Source organism: Bos grunniens, chromosome 1 (assembly GCF_055505025.1).
Source record: "Bos grunniens cultivar Pamir isolate PY7600 chromosome 1, Bosgru_T2T1.0, whole genome shotgun sequence".
Classification (NCBI taxonomy): domain Eukaryota; kingdom Metazoa; phylum Chordata; class Mammalia; order Artiodactyla; family Bovidae; genus Bos; species Bos grunniens.
The window spans coordinates 13076868-13095923 of NC_141165.1; the positions used below are offsets into that span (position 1 = coordinate 13076868).

Genomic DNA, 19056 nt, shown 5'->3' on the forward strand with positions numbered 1-19056 from the left:
ATATGATCACCTCTAAACCTCATCAACATTGTTCCTGTTGTTCAGTCACTCAGTCGTGTTCCAGTGTTCATGACTCCATGGACTACAGGACAGCTAGCTTCCCTATCCTTCACCATCTCCAACAGCAGGAACAAACTCATGTCCATTGAGTCAATGATACTATCTAACCAATTTGTCCTCTATTGTCCCTGTCTCCTCCTGCTTTAATCTTGCCAGGCATCAGGGTCTTTTCTAATGAGTCAGCTCTTTGAATCAGTGGCCAAAGGATTGGAGCTTCAGCTTCAGCATCAGGCCTTCCAATGAATATTCAGGGTTCATTTCATGTAGGATCTTACCTAGATATTTTCTATATCTTTTCTGGAGCCAAACAAAGGAGAAATGGAAAAACATCCTGCAACATGGGATATTTACGCTCACAGGTTAATGAGTAAAAACAATTGTGGAAACTATGCCAGCACTAATGAGGGGCTCCTGCCGCCAGCTCTCAACCCCAACAAGGAAGGGAGGGCCTGGGAGTCTCCTGTGGGGACAACACAAGCCAGGGGCCAGGTATAAAAGCCCTGCATCCCCAAGCACCTCACACACACAGCTCATACACTCACACACACACAAACCCTCCTCCAGCCCCACCACCTCCACCATGGCAGCCTCCACCCTGTCTGTCTGCTCCAGCGACCTGAGCTATGACTGTCCAGAGAGCTGCTGCGAGTCCCCCTGCTGTGCCCCCAGCTCCTGTGCCCTGGCCCCCCGCCTGACCCTCCTCTGTGCCCCAGTGAGCTGTGAGTCCAGCCCCTGCTGCCAGCCAGCCTGCAGCAGCTCCTCCCTCTGCCAGCAGGCCTGCTGTGAGCCCATCTGCTGCAGGCCCGTCTGCTGCACACCTGTCTGCTGCAGACCTGTCTGCTGCACACCTGTCTGCTGCAGGCCGGTCTGCTGTGAGGCCTCCCCCTGTTCTACCTCCTCATGTTGCCAGCAGTCAAGCTGCCAGCCCTCCTGCTGCACTTCCTCCCCCTGCCAGCAGGCCTGCTGTGAGCCCGTCTGCTGCACCCCTGTCTGCTGCAGGCCCGTCTGCTGCACCCCTGTCTGCTGCAGGCCCGTCTGCTGCACCCCTGTCTGCTGCACACCTGTCTGCTGCAGGCCCGTGTGCTGTGAGGCCTCCCCCTGCTCAGCCCCCTCGTCCTGCTGCAGACCCTCCACCTCTGTGTCCCTCCTCTGCCGCCCCGTGTGCCGCCCCGCCTGCTGTGTGCCCGATTCTTCCTGCCAGCCCAGCTGCTGCCGCCCGGCTTCCTCCGTGTCCCTCCTCTGCAGGCCCGCATGCTCACGCCCGGCCTGCTGCATCCCAACCTCAGCCCCGGAGCCCTGCTGCTGACCTGGCATGTGTCCCCAGAGCCAGCCGAGCTCAGGTTCCACCTATGACTTGGTCCTCTGTCCTGACCTAGGCTGGGTGGTTGCCCTCACTCAGGACAGGGTCCCCGATGTCTCCACTGTCCTGACTGACTGACCTCTCACTCCTGCCCCAGGAACCCTGACTTCACGGCTCCCTGGGGCTTCTGCCTCCCAGGAGTCGCCTCCAGCTGTCTCTGGGTCACCTGCCCCCCTACCCCTCCAGATCCTCTAGCTGGGTCACTTGGCCTGGACTTCCAACCAGTCAGCACCCCATCAGGCACCTGGATAAATAAACTCATGTCATCACCTGATTGCTCCCTTCATGTGGTTCTCTGTTGGGTGGGTGCAGGGGTGGAAGGAAGCACACGATTGTGACCTGACACTAGTCTCCTCCAGCCGAGAGCATTTCTGTCAGGAAGTGAGTGTGTTAGTCAGTCAGTCATGTCCAACTCTCTGAGACCCCATAGACTGTAGCCCACCAGGTTCCTCTGTCCATGGAATTCTCCAGGCAAGAATACTTGAGTGGGTTGCTATTCCCTTCTCCAGGGGATCTTCCTGACTCAGGGTTCGAACCTGGATCTCCTGCATTGCAGGCAGGTTCTTTACTGTCTGAGTTACTGGGGAAGCCCCGGCAGTAAGTGACTGAGACCCCAAAGGGCATTGGCCTGACCTCTCTGGGCAGGGCCGCCATGTGGGGCTCCTGCTTCTCCAGGAAGTCAGTGCCTGCTCAGGCCCTGTCCCGTGGCTGGTCCCCTGCAGACCTGTCATGGTCTGCGGGTTTCTCAGGCTCCCTGGACTGTTCCTGCCCACTTGAAACATATGGAACTGGCCCCTTGAGTCCGCTCCATGCAGGTGACCTAAGGACCCCTGTGACACAACCTGTATGTGGCTGGGGTCACCCCTTTGGTCAGCCAGGGGGTCTGCACTTTTAGCAGAAATGTGGTGGGAGGGGGGAGGGCTGCTCCAACCGTGTGGGGTGAGAGGGCCTGGATGACCTTCCCCCCCGACTGATCCAGAGAACTAACAAGGTCAGGACACAAGGAGGTTGAGATGCTGGACTTGAGGAGGACAGCACAGGCCCACCTGGGAGGGGAAAGAAACTGAGTGGGTCTCACAGCTGCCCAGCTCACCCCCTCGAGAATGTTTCCAGGACCCAGGCCAGAAACCCAGGTGGAGTGCCATGGATCCCTCAGTTTTAGAGCTGGTCTGCAAATTGGGGGCGTTGTGGGGCAGCTAGTGTCCGGGGTCAGGATGCCAGAGAGAAGAGAGCTGTTCTGAGAAACTCCCCTGTCCACGGAGGGCCTCCCTTAAGTGTCCCCTGAGAAATGATAAGCAAACAGGTGTGAGGCTGAGCCTGGGAAAACCCATAAAGTTAGCTGGACTGATTGGCAGAGATGAGAGACAGCCTTAAATGGACCTGCCCCCACCAGCCTGTTGGAAATATTCATAAGTCTCAGGACATGGGGTGGCTCTTCCGAAGGATGTTGCCTCAATTCTGAGAGAAAATAGTAGGAATGGAAGAGGAGAACTTAGCACAGACGCCCAGATATTAAAAGGAAATGCAATAAGCAATTAAGGTGATATGGACTCATTCTTTGAAGGCACAAATAAGCAAAATTCACTTAAAAAAACCCAGATCTCCTCAATTGTCCTGTATCAACTTAACATATCTTGTTTTTTAGGGCAGTTTTAGGTTCAGAGCAAAGCTGAGTGGGAGGTATAGAGTTCCTATATAGTCACACCCTCACACAGGTGCAGCCTACCCACCGTCAGTATCTTGTGATTTGATGCATTTGTTACAAATGGGCTACATTCCTTATAATGGATAAACCTACACTGACATGTTAATATCACCCAAAGTCTATTGTTTACATAGAGTTCACCCTTGCTGTTGCTAAGTTCTATGTGTTTTGATAACTGTATTATAGCACATGTGGAGCATTACGGAATAGTTTCCCTGCCCTAAAAATCCTCTGTGCTCCATCTGTTCATCTCTTCTTCCCTGCTAACCCTGGCAACCACTGATCTTTTTACCGACTCCATAGTTTTGTCTTTTCCAGAATGTCATATCCTTGGAACCATCAGGAGTGGAAACTTTTCAGATTGGCTTCTTTCACTTAGGACTGTGCACTTACGTTTCCTTCATGTTCCTTCATGCCTTATAGCCTTTTTCTATTTTTTTTATTGAGGGAAAATATTCATAACACAAAGTTTACAACCTTAACCACTTTAAAGTGTACAGTTCAGTGGTATTAAGTACATTCATAACCATGTGTAACCATCACCACTGTCCTTACTTGGAACTCTTTATCTTGCAAAACAAACTCTATACACATTAAACAACAATTCCCATACTTCCTTTCTCACAGCTCCTGGAAAGCATCATTCTAATTTTTGTCTCTAAAGTACTTCGTGTAGATGAAATCCCAAAGTGTTTGTCTTTTTGTGACTGGCTTATTTATCTTACCATAATGTCCTCATGCTTTGTCCATAAGTGCCGGATTTACTTCCTGTTAATGGGTGAATAATATTCCATTCTATGGGTATACCTCATTTTGCTTATCCATTCATCCATCAGTGAACACCTGAATGGCTTCCACTTTTCAGCTATTGTGAAAAATGCTTCTGTGAATGTGGTTTTACAAATAGCTCTTCAAGATTCAGCTTTCAATTCTTTTCAGCATGGACCTAGTAGAAATACTGGATCATACAGTAATTCTACTTTTAATTTTGAAGAACCATCATACTGATTTCCATGTAGATGTACCAGTTCATGTTCCCACCAACAGTGTACAAGTGTTCCAGTTTCTTCACAGTCTCACCAGTATTTATGTTGTTTTTTAAAATAAATGGTCATTATACTAAGAGGTATAAGGTGGTACCTCACTGTAGTTTTGACTTGCATTTCTCTAATGATTAGTTACATTCAGTATATTTTCATGTGCTTATTGGCCATTTGTATATCTTCTTTGGAAAAATGTCTATTCATGGCCTTTGCTCATTTCTGAGTTAGGTTTTTTGTTGTGGTTGTTATTGAGTTTTAGGAGTTCTCTATATTTTCTGGATATCAATCTCTTATCAGATATATGATTTTCAAATCTTTCCTCACATTTCTTTGGGTTACCTTTGTTCTCTGTTGATACTACATTTTGATGAAAAATATTTAAAATTTTCATGAAGTCCCGTTTCTATATTTTCTTATGCTGACTATGTCATTGGTGTCATATCCAGGAAATGACTGCCAAATTCAAGGTTGTGAAGTTTTGTCCTATTTTTTCTTCAAAGCGTTTCATAGTTACAGGTCTTACATTTAGATTGAGGATCCACTTTGAGTTAATTTTGTGTATGATGTTAGGTATGGATCTAACTTCATTCTTGTGCATGTGAATATCCAATTTTCCTAGAACCATTTGTTGAAAAGACTGTCTTTTCTCCAGTGAATGGACTTAATGCCCTTGTCAAAGATGGTTTGACCTAACGTGTGAGGGTTTGTTTTTGGATCCTGTATTCTCTTCCATTGATCTCTATGTCTGACTTTGTGCCAGTGCCACTCTATTTGATTACTGTCGCTTTGTAGTGAGCTTTGAAATCAGGGAGTATGATTCCTCTGGCTTTGTCCTTTTTCAGGATTTTTTTTTTTTTTTGGTTATTCAAGGTCCCTTAAAATTCCATATGAATTTTAGAATGAGTCTTTTTATATTTCTGTAAAAAGTCATCAAGATGTTGATAGCAACTGTATTAAATATATAGATTGCTTTGGACAGTAATGATATCTTAACAATATTAAAGCTTCCAATCCATAAATATGGGGTGTCTTTCCATTTACTTATGTCTTCTTTCATTTCTTTCAACAATGATTTGTAGTTTTCACTGGATAAGTTTTTGACCTCCTTGATTAACTCCTAAGTATTTTACTTTTTTGATGATATTCTAAATGGAATCATTTTTGTAATTTCCTTTTAGGGTTATTCATTATTAGTGTATAGAAATACAACTAATTTTTTGTATATTGACTTTGTATCCTGCTGTTTTGCTGAATTCACATATTAGTTGTAATGGTTTTGTGTGTAGGTATGGAATTTTTCAGATTTTGTACACATAAGGATTATGTATATATAACATCTGTGAATGGAGATGATTTTACTTCTTTTTCAACTTGATGCTGCTAAGTCACTTCAGTCATGTCTGACTCTGTGCGACCCCATAGACGGCAGCCCACCAGGCTCCCCCATCTCTGGGATTCTCCAGGCAAGAACACTGGAGTGTGTATATGTACCACAGCTTTCTTATCCATTCATATACACAATAGAGTATTACTCAGCCATTAAAAAGAATACATTTGAATCAGTTCTAATGAGGTAGATGAAACTGGAGCCTATTATACAGAGTGAAGTAAGCCAGAAAGAAAAACACCAATACAGTATACTAACGCATATGTATGGAATTTAGAAAGATGGTAACAATAACTCTGTATCCGAGACAGCAAAAGAGACACTGATGTATAGAACAGTCTTTTGGACTCCGTGGGAGAGGGAGAGGGTGGGATGATATGGGACAATGGCATTGAAACATGTATAATATCATATATGAAACGAGTTGCCAGTCCAGGTTCGATGCACGATACTGGATACTTGGGGCTGGTGCACTGGGACGACCCAGAGGGATGGTACAAGGAAGGAGGAGGGAGGAGGGTTCAGGATGGGGAACACGTGTATACCTGTGGCGGATTCATGTTGATATATGGCAAAACCAATACAATATTGTAAAGTTTAAAAAAAAAACTGGAGTGGGTTGCCATTTTTTTCTCCAATGCATGAAAGTGAAAAGTGAAAGGGAAGTCGCTCTGTCGTGCCCAACTCTTAGTGACCACGTGGACTACAGCCTACCAGGCTCCTCCGTCCATGGGTGTTTCCAGGCAAGAGTACTGGAGTGGGTTACCATTACCTTCTCCGTTTTTCAACTTAAATCCCTTTTATTTTTCCTTTTGTCAAGCTGGTAAAGGATCTGCCTGAAAGGCAGGATACCCTGGTTTGATTCTTGGGTTGGGAAGATCCCCTGGAGAAGTGACAGACTACCCACACCGGGGCTTCCCTGGTGGCTGAGATGTATGGGTTGAATCCCTGGCTTGGAAAGATCGCCTGGAGGAGGGCTTGGCAACCCACTCCAGTATTCTTGCCTGGAAAATCCCCATAGACAGAGGAGCCTGGCGGGCTACAGTCCATGGGGTCACGAAGAGTGGGACACGACTAAGTGACTAAACACAACACATCACCTCCAAATTGATCTATAGATTCAAAGTAATTCCAATAACAAATAGGATTTCTTTGTTAGTATCAATAAGTTAACCCTAAAATTATTTGGAAAGGCAAAGGAGCTCAAGGAGCCACAAAATTTGAAAATGAGGAAGAAAGTTGGAGGTTTTATCCTATCTGACTTTAGTATTTACCATGCTGCTGCTGCTAAGTCGCTTCAGTCGTGTCTGACTCTGTGCGACCCCATAGACGGCAGCCCACCAGGCTCCCCCGTCCCTGGGATTCTCCAGGCAAGAACACTGGAGTGGGTTGCCATTTCCTTCTCCAGTGCATGAAAGTGAAAAGTGAAAGTGAAGTCGCTCAGTCGTGTCCGACTCTTAGCGACCCCATGGACTGCAGCCCACCAGGCTCCTCTGTCCATGGGATTTTCCAGGCAAGGGTACTGGAATGGGGTGCCAATAATCAAAACAGTCCAATGCTAGCAAAGGTACAGGCCCAGATGAATGATACAGAAAAGAATCCCAGGGATGGGGGAGCCTGGTGGGCTGCCATCTATGGGGTCGCACAGAGTCGGACACAACTGAAGCGACTTAGCAGCAGCAGCAGCAGCAGCAGCAGCAGCAGCAGAGGAAGACATAGGAGAAAATCTTTGTGACCTTGTGGTTAGACAGAGTTCTTAGATTCAATACCAAAAGCATGATCGCTAAAAGAAAAAAAGGAATACCCTGGACTTTATCAGTATTAAATTGTATTGTTCATCAAAAGGCACTCTTAAAGAATGAAAACACAAGCCATAGACTTGGAGAAAATATTTGCAAATCACACATCTGACTAAAGTACTTATATCCAAAATATATAAAGAACACTCAAAATCCAACATCAAGAAAAACTAACAAAGAAAAGGGCGTAAAGATTTGAAGAAATACCAAAGAAGATGCAGGGATGGCAAATAAGCATATAAAATGATGCTCCGCATCATTACTCAGTAGGGAAGTGCAAATTAAAACTGCCACAAAGTCCCCTTCATATCTATGAGAAAGGCTAGAATTAAAAACCATTACCATGCCAGTGTAGGCAAGGACCTCCTAGAAAAGTCACAACTGCAGTGATTTTGAATCAGCACTTGCCTGGGGCTTTGGACGGAAGGAGGAGCTAATTCCAGTGGGACAGGAGTTTGGGGGCCTCTATGGTCTGGTGGGGATGTGTCTGCATTGGTCAAACTCAGAGACCTGCACGCGGGAAAGAGTCTGTCAAAGGCCAGAGGGGCGGGGCAGCCATCAGGCACTTGCTTCTACAGGGTCAAGCCGATGGACCTCCTCTCCCTCTGTCTGCTTTTTGCTGACTTTGTTGTTCTTTATTATTCTTTTTTATATTCTGCCTGCCTTTGGGCTCGCTCTTTTTCTGGACCATGTACTCTCAAGGTGGTTTTTGTAGAAACTATATGAGTGGCTTCTTTTCAGAATAGCTGTCTTATCAGAAATGCTCTAATCTCCATCCGCCCGATAATCCATTTCCTCAGACTTTCAAGAGTTGGTTGCACTGTCTTCAGATATGTTGATTGGCTGAGTGAAGTCAGATGCCAAACTCTCTGGAAGCTTTTAGGCTGTTTCCTCGTATTTGGCGTCAGACATTTCACCAGTGTGTCAGACACGCACCGTTTTCCATTCCTCTTGTCCTAGTTCGGTCCAAGTCCCAAATCGGAAGCACCGTGTTTCTCTCCCTTCTCTCTGGAAAGTGTTCTGTTTCTCCCTTTGCTGCACACATTCTGTCCCTGGAAACCTCGTCTGACGCAGCTGGACCTTCCCTCCATCCTGCGCTGTGCTTGAGACATGTCTTGGTTCTTCTCACTCACTCCTTCTCCCTTTGGCTGGCCTGTCCACTGTTCAGCCCTGGTGCTTGAGAGGGATGTCCTACAGCAGGTGACAGCACTGTCCCAACTTTGAGCTCTGCGATGCCAAGTCTCTGAGACGGGGGTTCACAGCCGCTCCCCTGCAGAGCCATGGAGACAGGTGGGAGAGGAGAGCCTGCAGGCACACACAGGTGGGGCTCCGGGACCCTAGATTAATCCTGTGTTTGCTTAGAGAACCTCACACAGCTCAGGGTGATCCAGCCCTCAACCAGGACATGCATTATATAAGCAGCAAACTCTTGTGTAAATAAACAAGAAGTAATAGGGGCTCAAAACACCAACAAGGAAAGGGAAGCCTCAGGGAGCCTTCAGCTGGCCCAACACACACCTGGACAGGGTATAAAAGGCCCACAGCCCTGAGCAGTGCTCACACACTCACTCACTCACTCACACACACTCACATCCTCACCCTCCTCCAGCCCCACCGCCTCCACCATGGCTTCCTCTGCCTTGTCTGTCTGCTCCAGTGACTTGAGCTACCGCAGCCGGGTCTGCCTGCCCGGGTCCTGTGACTCCTGCACCAGCTCCTCCTGGCAGGTGGACGACTGTCCAGAGAGCTGCTGCGAGCCCCCCTGCTGTGCCCCCAGCTGCTGTGCCCCAGCCCCCCGCCTGACCCTGCTCTGTGCCCCAGTGAGCTGCGAGTCCAGCCCTTGCTGCCAGCCAGCCTGCAGCAGCTCCTGCACGGACTTGTGCTGCCAGCAGTCTAGCTGCCAGTCCTCCTGCTGCACCTCCTCCCCTTGCCAGCAGGCCTGCTGTGAGCCCGTCTGCTGCAGGCCTGTCTGCTGCACACCTGTCTGCTGCACACCTGTCTGCTGCAGGCCCATCTGCTGCACACCTCTCTGCTGCAGGCCTGTCTGCTGCACACCTGTCTGCTGCAGGCCCGTCTGCTGCACACCTGTCTGCTGCAGGCCCGTGTGCTGTGAGTCCTCCCCTTGCTCAGCCTCCTTGTGCTGCCAGCCCAATCCCTGCTCCTCGGTCAGTTGCAGACCCTCCTCCTCCGTGTCCCTCCTCTGCCGTCCTGTGTGCCGCCCCGCCTGCTGTGTGCCCACCTCCTCCTGCCAGCCCAGCTGCTGCCGCCCGGCCTCCTGCGTGTCCCTGCTCTGCCGGCCCGCGTGCTCCCGCCCTACTTGCTGCATCCCAACCTCAGCCCCAGAGCCCTGTTGCTGACCTGGCACATTGCCAACTCCTTCCAGGGCCAACGCTGACTTTCACCTGAAATTTCTGTAGCCTTAGGCCAGTCTGGGTTCTCCTTCTGCCCCAGAGTTTCCTGTGAGCAGCCTGGGCTGGCTCCTAGTTCCCTCCAGGCCCTGAGTGTCAGCCAGCATGCGGCTCTCCATCCTTTTTGGTCATGGATTTTGTCCTGACCTAGGTGAGGGGTCTGCCTATTAACAAATAAAGTCATTGTCATGTCGTCTCTGTGCCTTGAATGCATATCTCTTCAAACCCTGGGAAAGACCTTTGTTGTGGACAGTGGTCTGGGCTGGTTTAGAAACCTGGCCTTGAGTTGTATCCAGGACTGTAACATCATCAGGCACGGCTAACCACGCCCTGCTACTCTCTGCCAGGGTGTCCTGAGGCCATAATTCGACTGCAGCCTCCAGTCCAGAGTATCCTGCTCACCTGTAGACCCCTGCATGAAGTGAGTGATGGGTGGCAGTGGGGCATATGTTCAGGCCCCAAGCTTGCACACTGGGAACATGGGGCTTCCCTAAGGACAAAGAAGACCCCGTTTAGTAAACATCTGCCTTGAATACGTAAAGCTTACTCCAGAAACAGCTTCAGACAGGCTGGTGCCAGCCATTCCCTAGTGCCCTGGACAGGACTGTGAGTGCTTCCCTCTGTGTGGGAAGGTCTGGATGGTGAGAGCCACATGCAGTGATGTTGGGAGCCTGTGTGAGTCAAGGTTCTCCAGAGAAAGAACCCATAAGACATGTGCACGTATGCAGAGATTGATGTTGAGGAGCTAGCTCACACAGTTTGGAGGCGGGCCAGACCCAAATCTGCAGGGTGAGCTTCCAGGGAAGAGTCGGTGTTGCAGCTACAGATGACCAGCTGGTAGAATCTCTTTCTCCTTGGGGGACCTCAGTCTGTTGTCACTGTCTTCACTGCTTGGGTGTAGCCCACCCACATTTTGTAGGGCAATCTGTTTTACTCCTAGTCCACTGATTTCAGTATTGTTCTCATCTAAAAAGCAACTGTGTCATGATCCAGACATGTTTACCCAGACAACTGGGCACCATGGCCTGGTCAGTTGACCCTTGAAACTATCCATCACAGGGACCAACAGCCAAGGGGGATGGGCTATTTGGAAATGACAGGTGCTTGCTGGGCGATGCCCTCAGGAATTGAAGTATTAAGGCAGCTATCCCTCTGGGGAAATACAGGGAGGAGGGACATACCCTGGCCCTTTAGGACAGTGCTGGGTAGGCACCTGCGGGGCAGTGTGAAGGGCCTTGACTGGGGGCCTCATATGTAACTGTACCTATTATAATACGCATGCATGTGTGCTGAGTTGCTTCAAGCGTGTCTGATTCTTTGTGACCTTATAGGCTGTAACCTGCCTGACTCTTCTGTCCATGAGCTTCTCCAGGCAAGAGTACAGGAGTGGGTTTCTATGCCCTCCTCCAGGGGCTCTTCCTGACCCAGAGGTCAAATCTATGTCTTTTGCAGTTCCTGCTAGCAGGCAAATACTTTACTGCTGAGCCACAGGGGAAGCCCAACTGTTATAATAGCCACATTTAAAAGTGAAAAAAGACAGGTAGAGTTTATTTAATTACATTTTATTAAACCCAATATATGCAAAATGTTTAAAGACATGGGAATAGCAGACCACACTACCTGTCTCCTGAGAAACCTGAATGTGGGTCAAGAAGCAACGATTAGAACTGGATATGTAACAGTGGACTGGTTCCAAATTGGAAAGGAGTATCAAGGCTGTATATTGTCACCCTGCTTATTTAGCTTATATGCAGAGTACATCATGCAAAATGCCAGGCGGGATGAAGTACAAGCTGGAATCAAGATGACTAGGAGAAATATCAACAAGCTTAGTGATGCAGATGATACCACCCTTATGGCAGAAAGTGAAGAGAAACTAAAGAGCCTCTTGATGAGGGTGAAAGAGGAGAGTGGAAAATCTGACATGAAACTCAGCATTCAAAAAACTAAGATCATGGCATCTGGTCCCATCATTTCATGGGAAATAGATGGGGAAACAATGGAAACAGTGACAGACTTTATTTCTGGGGGCTCCAAAATCACTGCAGATGGTGACTGCAGCCATGAAATTAAAAGATGCTTGCTCCTTAGAAGAAAAGCTATGACCAACCTAGACAGCATATTAAGAAGCTGAGACATTACTTTGCCAACAAAGCTCTGTCTAGTTAAGCTGTCGTTTTTCCAGTGGTCATGTATGGATGTGAGAGTTGGACCATAAAGAAGGCTGGGCACCAAAGAATTGATGCTTTTGAACTGTGGTGTTGGAAAAGATTCTTGAGAGTCCCTTGGACAGCAAGGAGATCAAGCCTGACTATTCACTGGAAGGACTGATGCTAAAGCTGAAGCTCCAATACTGTGGCCACCTGATGGGAAGAGCTGACTCATTAGAAAAGACTCTAATGTTGGGAAGATTGATAGCAAATGGAATAGAGAGAGGCAGAGGGTGAGATGCTTAGATAGCATCATCGACTCAGTGGGTATGAATTTGAGCAAACTCTAGGAGACAGTGGAGGACAGAGGAGCCTGGCGTGCTGCAGTCCATAGGGTCACAAAGAATTGGACTTAGCTTAGTGACTGAACAACAACAACAATCCAAAAGCTTAGTGTTTCAATACACTTGATATTAATAAAGTATCAGAACTCACCAGGGTCACTGCCTGAGAAGGGTCAGACACTGTATGTACCAACAGAACCCTAAGGTCTAAACTCTGTTTAGACTTTTCTTCCTTTTCTTCTCACCTCAGTTCACTTCAGTTCAGTTCAGTCGCTCAGTCCTGTCCAACTCTGCAACCCCATGAATCACAGCACACCAGGCCTCCCTGTCCATCACCAACTCTCGGAGTTCACTCAAACTAACGACCATCTAGTCGGTGATGCCATCCAGCCATCTCATTCTCTGTTGTCCCCTTCTCCTCCTGCCCCCAATCCCTCCCAGCATCAGAGTGTTTTCCAGTGAGTCAACTCTTCGCATGAGGTGCCCAAAGTATTGGAGTTTCAGCTTTAGCATCAGTCCTTCCAAAGAACAGCCAGGACTGATCTTTAGAATGGACTGGTTGGATCTCTTTGCAGTCCAAGGGACTCTCAAGAGTCTTCTCCAACACCACAGTTCAAAAGCATCAATTCTTTGCACCTACACCTGCCTAAATCCCCATGTGCTCCTGTATGTGACATCACTTGGGCCGTTTGTCTTCTTTCTTTCTGTTTTTGTGTTTAAGACTTTTTTAACATGGACCATTTTTAAAGTCTTTATTGAATTTTTTACCACATTGCTTCTTTTCTGTGTTTCAGTTTTTCTGGCTGAGGGGCGTGTGGGATCTTGGCCTCCTGACCAGGGACTGAACCCACACCCCATGCACTGGAGGGTGGATCCTTAACCACTGGACCTCCAGGGGAGTCCCATCGTTGGTCTTGTTTCTTTAAATATTTCTCCAAGAGGGAAACATGAGTAGAGTGTTTTCCAAGCTCTTGCTTATGTGAAAACACACTGCTGTTCTCTTTACTTGAGGAATATATAAGGGGCTTCCCAGGTGGCACTACTGGTAAAGACTTGGCCTGCCAGTGCAGGAGAATGCTGTAATAATTTGAAAAAAGAAAAAAATCAGTCTTAGTCCCCAGTGTTCCCCCAGAGCTCTGTGTCTCTCACTGTTTGGTGGGAGAGGTATGGGGTCCGACCGGTCAGGGTTCATTTCCAGACTGTTGGCCGTTTCTTCCTGCCTGGAGATGGAGCTGCCCTTCATTCAGTTCTGCCAATGTATGACTAGGGTGGGCTCTAAAACTCCAATGCTCTTGAATTCATGAGGCCCTTCCAGTCCAAACACAAGCACCTTGGTTCGCTCAGCTCAGAGTAGTTCGTGTTCAGTCCTGTCTTTACTGTTCTATCCTAGCTCTTCCTTCTTCCTTGTTAGCAACTGTGCGATCATGTTTGGTGTCAGTGAAACACATGGTCTGTTTATTACATTTTCTCTCATCATATTTGGGGATTTATGCTTTACCTCTGTTGGAGTAAGAAGTGGCACCTCACCCCAGTATTCTTGCCTGGAGAATGCCATGGACAGAGGAACCTGGCGGGCTACTGTCCATGGGGTCAAAAAGAGATGGACACGACTGAGCCCCTGAGCAAACACGCATACTTTACCTCTGTAGTTTGGAGGAACTAGCAGTGTGCTGGAAACCACAGAGTTGATTTTCTGTGGTGTTAATTTTGCTGCTTCCCGCCTCTGTTGTAAATTTTCAGCTCAGCTGCCTGGTGCTAAGCTTCCCTGGACACGTGCTTCCTTCTGCGAGTAGCACTGAAGTTGGCCTGGGGGAAGGCCTGGCTAAGAGCCTCGATCCTATACACAGACGGCTGGCTTCCAGTCCCAGTCCTGACGATGAAAGGTTGTTGCTGAACGAAAAGACGCCGGGATTCTTGGCCTCCGGAGGAGAAGAATTCAATCCAGGGCCAGAGATGAGGCTTGATTGCTCAGAGCTTTGCGTAATAAAGTTTTATTAAAGTATAAAGGAGATAGAGAAAGCTTCTGACATAGGCATCAGAAGGGGGCAGAAAAAGTACCCCCCTGCTAGTCTTCAGCTGGATGTTATATAGTCACTAGCAGTCTGTTAATGAAAGAAAGGAATGTCTTTAAACTTAGAATGGCACCAGGCCCCTCATCCATAAGATGCATTTTGGGATAATCTTGGCACCAGATGATTCATCCCGGGCCATAAAACGATTGACTTAAATCTTGTAGAAGGGCAGATTACCATACAAATAGTTTCATTTACATAGATTAGGGGAACAATATCTGAGTATAACATACTGTTTTGTCAAGTAGGTTCTGAGCCATTAGGCAGAACCGACTTGAAGACAGAGTCTGGGGTAAATGCATAGCACATTAACATAGCTTAAGACAAACATTTCCATAAGAAAAATGCATTGGTTAACTCAAGGTTTGAGAATAGTTAACTTCAGGTGAAACCAGGTGTCATTATGGCAACACAGTATTTTAAGAGAAACCTCCTTTCAAATTTGTATAGAGAAGGAAAAAATATCACTAGTTTGTTTCCTCCTGCCGCTTGAGAGAGATAAAAATGTCTGACACTTGCAGCCTATTTCCTCCATTTGGAGACCCCTGGCCTTCCTGCCTGTTACCTTCTCAATACTTTGGGCTGTGTGACCTGGAGATGGTTGCTTAACGTCTCTGTGCCTGGGCTGCCTCATCTATTTGCGGAAACTTCCTTACTGAGGAAACTTCCTTCCTTCCTTCCTTCACCCAGCATTGTTCCTGTTTTTCAGTTGCTCAGTCGTGTCCCATTCTTCGTGACCCCATGGACTACAGCATAACAGGTTTCCCTGTCCTTCACCATCTCCCAGAGCTTGCTCAGACTCACGTCCATTGAATCAATGTTGCCATCTAACCAACTTGTCCGCTGTTGTCCCCTTCTCCTCCTGCTTTAATCTTGCCCAGCATCAGGATCTTTTCTAATGAGTCAGCTCTTTGAATCAGTGGCCAAAGGATTGGAGCTTCAGCTTCAGCATCAGTCCTTCCAGTGAATATTCAGGGTTGATTTCCTTTAGGATCTTACCTCAGATATTTTCTATATCTTTTCTGGAGCCAAACAAAGGAGAAATGGAAAAACATCCTGCAACATTTACGCAGTATATTTATGCTCACGGGTTTAATGAGTGAAAACAATTGTGGAAACTACGCCAGCACTAATGAGGGGCTCCTGCCGCCAGCTCTCAACCCCAACAAGGAAGGGAGGGCCTGGGAATCTCCTGTGGGGACAACACAAGCCAGGGGCCAGGTATAAAAGCCCTGCATCCCAAGCACCTCACACACACAGCTCTACACTCACACACACTCAAACCCTCCTCCAACCCCACCGTCTCCACCATGGCAGCCTCCACCCTGTCTGTCTGCTCCAGCGACCTGAGCTATGACTGTCCAGAGAGCTGCTGCGAGCCCCCCTGCTGTGCCCCCAGCTGCTGCGCCCCAGCCCCCCGCCTGACCCTCCTCTGTGCCCCAGTGAGCTGCAAGTCCCGCCCCTGCTGCCAGCCAGCCTGCAGCAGCTCCTGCCTGGCCTCATGCTGCCAGCAGTCTAGCTGCCAGCCCTCCTGCTGCACCTCCTCCCCCTGCCAGCAGGCCTGCTGTGAGCCCGTCTGCTGCAGGCCTGTCTGCTGCACACCTGTCTGCTGCACACCTGTCTGCTGTGAGGCCTCCCCCTGTTCTACCTCCTCATGTTGCCAGCAGTCTAGCTGCCAGCCCTCCTGCTGCACCTCCTCCCCCTGCCAGCAGGCCTGCTGTGAGCCCATCTGCTGCACCCCTGTCTGCTGCAGGCCTGTCTGCTATACACCTGTCTGCTGCAGGCCCGTCTGCTCCAGGCCTGTCTGCTGCACCCCTGTCTGCTGCAGGCCCATCTGCTGCACCCCTGTCTGCTGCAGGCCTGTGTGCTGTGAGGCCTCCCCTTGCTCAGCCCCCTCATCCTGCTGCAGACCCTCCTCCTCAGTGTCCCTCCTCTGCCGCCCTGTGTGCCGCCCCGCCTGCTACGTGCCCATTTCCTCCTGCCAGCCAAGCTGCTGCCGCCCGGCCTCCTCTGTGTCCCTCCTCTGCCAGCCTACATGCTCCCGCCCAGCCTGCTGTGTCCCTGTCTCAGCCCCAGAGCCCTGCTGCTGACCTGGCACATCACTTGTGGGCCAGCCAGCCTCAGGTCCCACCTGTGACTCGGTCCTCCCACCCTCCCTCTGTCCTCACCTGAGCTGGGTGGCTGCCCTCACTCAGGACAGGCTCCCCAATGTCTCCACTGTCCTGACTGACTGACCTCTCACTCCTGCCCCCAGGAACCCCAAGCTCACGGCTCCCAGGGCTCCTGCCTCCCAGGAATCACCTCCAGCTGTCTCTGGGTCATTGCCCCCCTACCCCTCCAGGTCCTCTGTCTGGGTCACTTGGCCTTGACTTCCAACCTTGGGTGCACCCCCTTGGGCACGGGGATAAATAAACTCAGTTCATCACCTGATCTGCTCTGTTCATCTCACCTTCACTGAGGGTAAACCCAGGGTTTTGACCAGACACTGGTCTTCTCCAGCTACAAGTATTTCTAGGGGGTGAGTGACAAGCCACTGGAAGGGCAGTGGCCTGACTCCTCTGGGCAGGCACACTGGGTGGGGCTCCTGCCCTCGCTGGGAAGGACCGGGTTGCTCAGGTCCTGTGGTCCTGGGAGGTGAACGTGGGGGGAGTGGAGGTGCCTGTCCAGCCCGGATGCGCTTGCTGTGACGTCAGCGTCTTTCCCAACCCCTGCCTTGCCCCAACCACCACCGTGAGCATTTTGTCCCACTGTGCCCTCAGGCACACACTCCTGAGAGGTGGCTTCTGGAGATACCTTCTACAGGAAGATAAGCACAGGGGCCACAAGTGTTCCCTTGGCGCCGGAGTGGGCAGAGGCCAAGTGACCCAAACTGTTCACATGGATGTTACTAAATTAGCTGTTAAACTTGAGGACCATGAAGGCTTTCTGTTTTAGTGTAATACTTGCTTGAAATTTCACTCACACTTTCACATGGGCAAAGACTTGCTAAAAGATTATATTCTATATTTTACATATCTGCTTAGCATGCAGATTTAATCATTTTCAGTTCTTTACCTTTTTGTGATATTAGGCTAGAAATCGTTGTTCAGTCATTAAGTTGTGTCTGACTGTTTGTGACTCCAATGGACTGCAGCACGCCAGGCTTCCCCATCCTTCACTGTTTCCCAGAGTTTGCTCAAACTCATGTCTGTTGAGTTGGTGATGCCATCCAACCATCTCATTCTCTGTCACCCCCTTCTCCTCTTGCCCTCATTCTTTCCCATCACCAGGGTCTTTTTCCAGTGAGTTGGCTCTTCGCATCAGGCGGCCAAAGTATTGGCGCTTCAGCTTCAGCATCAGTCCTTCCTGTGAATATTCAGGGCTGATTTCCTTTAGGACTGACTGGTTTGATCTCCTCACTGTCCAAGGAACTCTCAAGAGTCTTCTCCAGCACCACAGTTTGAAAGCATCAATTCTTTGGCACTCAGCCTTCTTTATTTTTAGGCTAGAAATGAACAGACTCTAAGTTGCATTAACAAACAGTCAAGTATGTATGGTCTCTCTGTGGTTCAAGCTGGAAAGTGATGCTCAGCTGGGGTTGCTGGTGTTTGGAGATGGTGATCATGCGGGTTGTGAGAGGTTTTTAAAATTGTGGAAAAATACATGTAAAGTGGCATTTCCCTTCTAGCCCTTTTTAAGTGTGTGGTTCAGTGGCAGTAAGGACAGTCACTGTTGTGCAGTGATCACCACCGCCCACCTCCAGAACCTTTTTCATCCTCCCTAAAATGGACCTCTACCGACACTGGATAATAGCTCCCAACACCCCCAGCCCCTGGTACCCACTCCACTTTCTGTCTCGGACTCTGACCCCTTCAGCCATGTCATATGAGTGCACTCTACACTAGTCGTCCTTCTGTGACTGGCTTACATCACCCAGCGTAATGTCCTCCAGGTTTATCCAGGTTGATGTCAGAACTTCCTTTTTAAGGTTGAATAATATCTCATTGCATGAATGCACCACATCTTACTTATCCGTTTCTTCATTGATGGACACTGGTTGCTGTGACATTTTAACTTTTGAGAGTAACACAGGTAAGAACAGGGGTGTACAATTGCCTCTTCCGGACACTGCTGTCAGTCCTTTGGGGTGTCTGCCAAAAGTGGAATTGCTAAGTCAGATGGTAATTCCACATAAATTTTTTGAGGAGTCTCCTTATTGTTTTATTTTTTTATTTCTTAATTGGAGAGCATATACACTGAGAAATCCACAGTTCAAAAAGGCACATGTACCCTAACGTTCCTTTCTGTTTTTTATTAGTATTACCACTACTCCATTTTCCATCCCCACCAACAGCGCACAGGGCCTCCAATTTCCCCACATCCTCGCCAACACGCAGTTTTCTGTTTCACTGACAGTAGCTGTCCTCGGGGACCCCAGCGGTTGGTTTGGTTTTATCACAGACTCTGGTTACTGCCTCAGGCACTACAGTCTGGAGCCCCAGCTCTCACCTGCTCCCCTCCCCTGCCCCTTCACCTGTCCTGCTCCCGTGCCTGCTCCGCCCCCTCACCTGCTCCGCCCCTGCCACCCCTCACCTGCCCCGCAACTTCACTTGCCCCTCACCTGCCACTTCACCCACCCTGGCCCTTCGCTTGCCCGCCCCCAACCCCTCACCTGCCCTGCCCCTTCATCCGCCACGCCCCCTCACCTACCCCGCCCACCACCTGCCCCGCCCCTCACCTCACCCGCCC

General features: G+C 49.0%; 4 protein-coding genes across 7 annotated transcripts in view; all 4 read left to right on the forward strand.

Annotated features, from left to right (window-relative positions):
- Positions 1 to 19056, forward strand: part of TSPEAR (thrombospondin type laminin G domain and EAR repeats) — a 185653-nt gene that overhangs the window by 140820 nt on the left and 25777 nt on the right. The window lies entirely within an intron of this gene.
- Positions 641 to 1366, forward strand: LOC147378992 (uncharacterized). The gene is made up of 2 exons (XM_086330511.1): positions 641 to 825; positions 955 to 1366. The coding sequence occupies exons 1-2, from the start codon at positions 641 to 643 to the stop codon at positions 1364 to 1366; spliced, it is 597 nt and encodes a 198-aa protein (XP_086186637.1).
- Positions 8925 to 9711, forward strand: LOC147378993 (uncharacterized). 4 transcript variants are annotated; one of them, XM_086330215.1, is made up of 2 exons: positions 8925 to 9362; positions 9423 to 9711. In XM_086330215.1, exons 1-2 carry the CDS (start codon positions 8980 to 8982, stop codon positions 9709 to 9711), a joined length of 672 nt encoding a protein of 223 aa, XP_086186341.1. In that variant the 5' UTR covers positions 8925 to 8979. The 4 variants fall into 4 exon arrangements, with proteins under 4 accessions (XP_086186341.1, XP_086186404.1, XP_086186487.1 ...); XM_086330278.1 differs by having other exon boundaries at positions 9453 to 9711; XM_086330361.1 differs by having other exon boundaries at positions 8925 to 9302; positions 9393 to 9711.
- On the forward strand, positions 14001 to 19053 carry LOC147378994 (uncharacterized). The gene has a single exon (XM_086329363.1). The coding sequence runs from the start codon at positions 15639 to 15641 to the stop codon at positions 16416 to 16418; it is 780 nt and encodes a 259-aa protein (XP_086185489.1). The 5' UTR covers positions 14001 to 15638; the 3' UTR covers positions 16419 to 19053.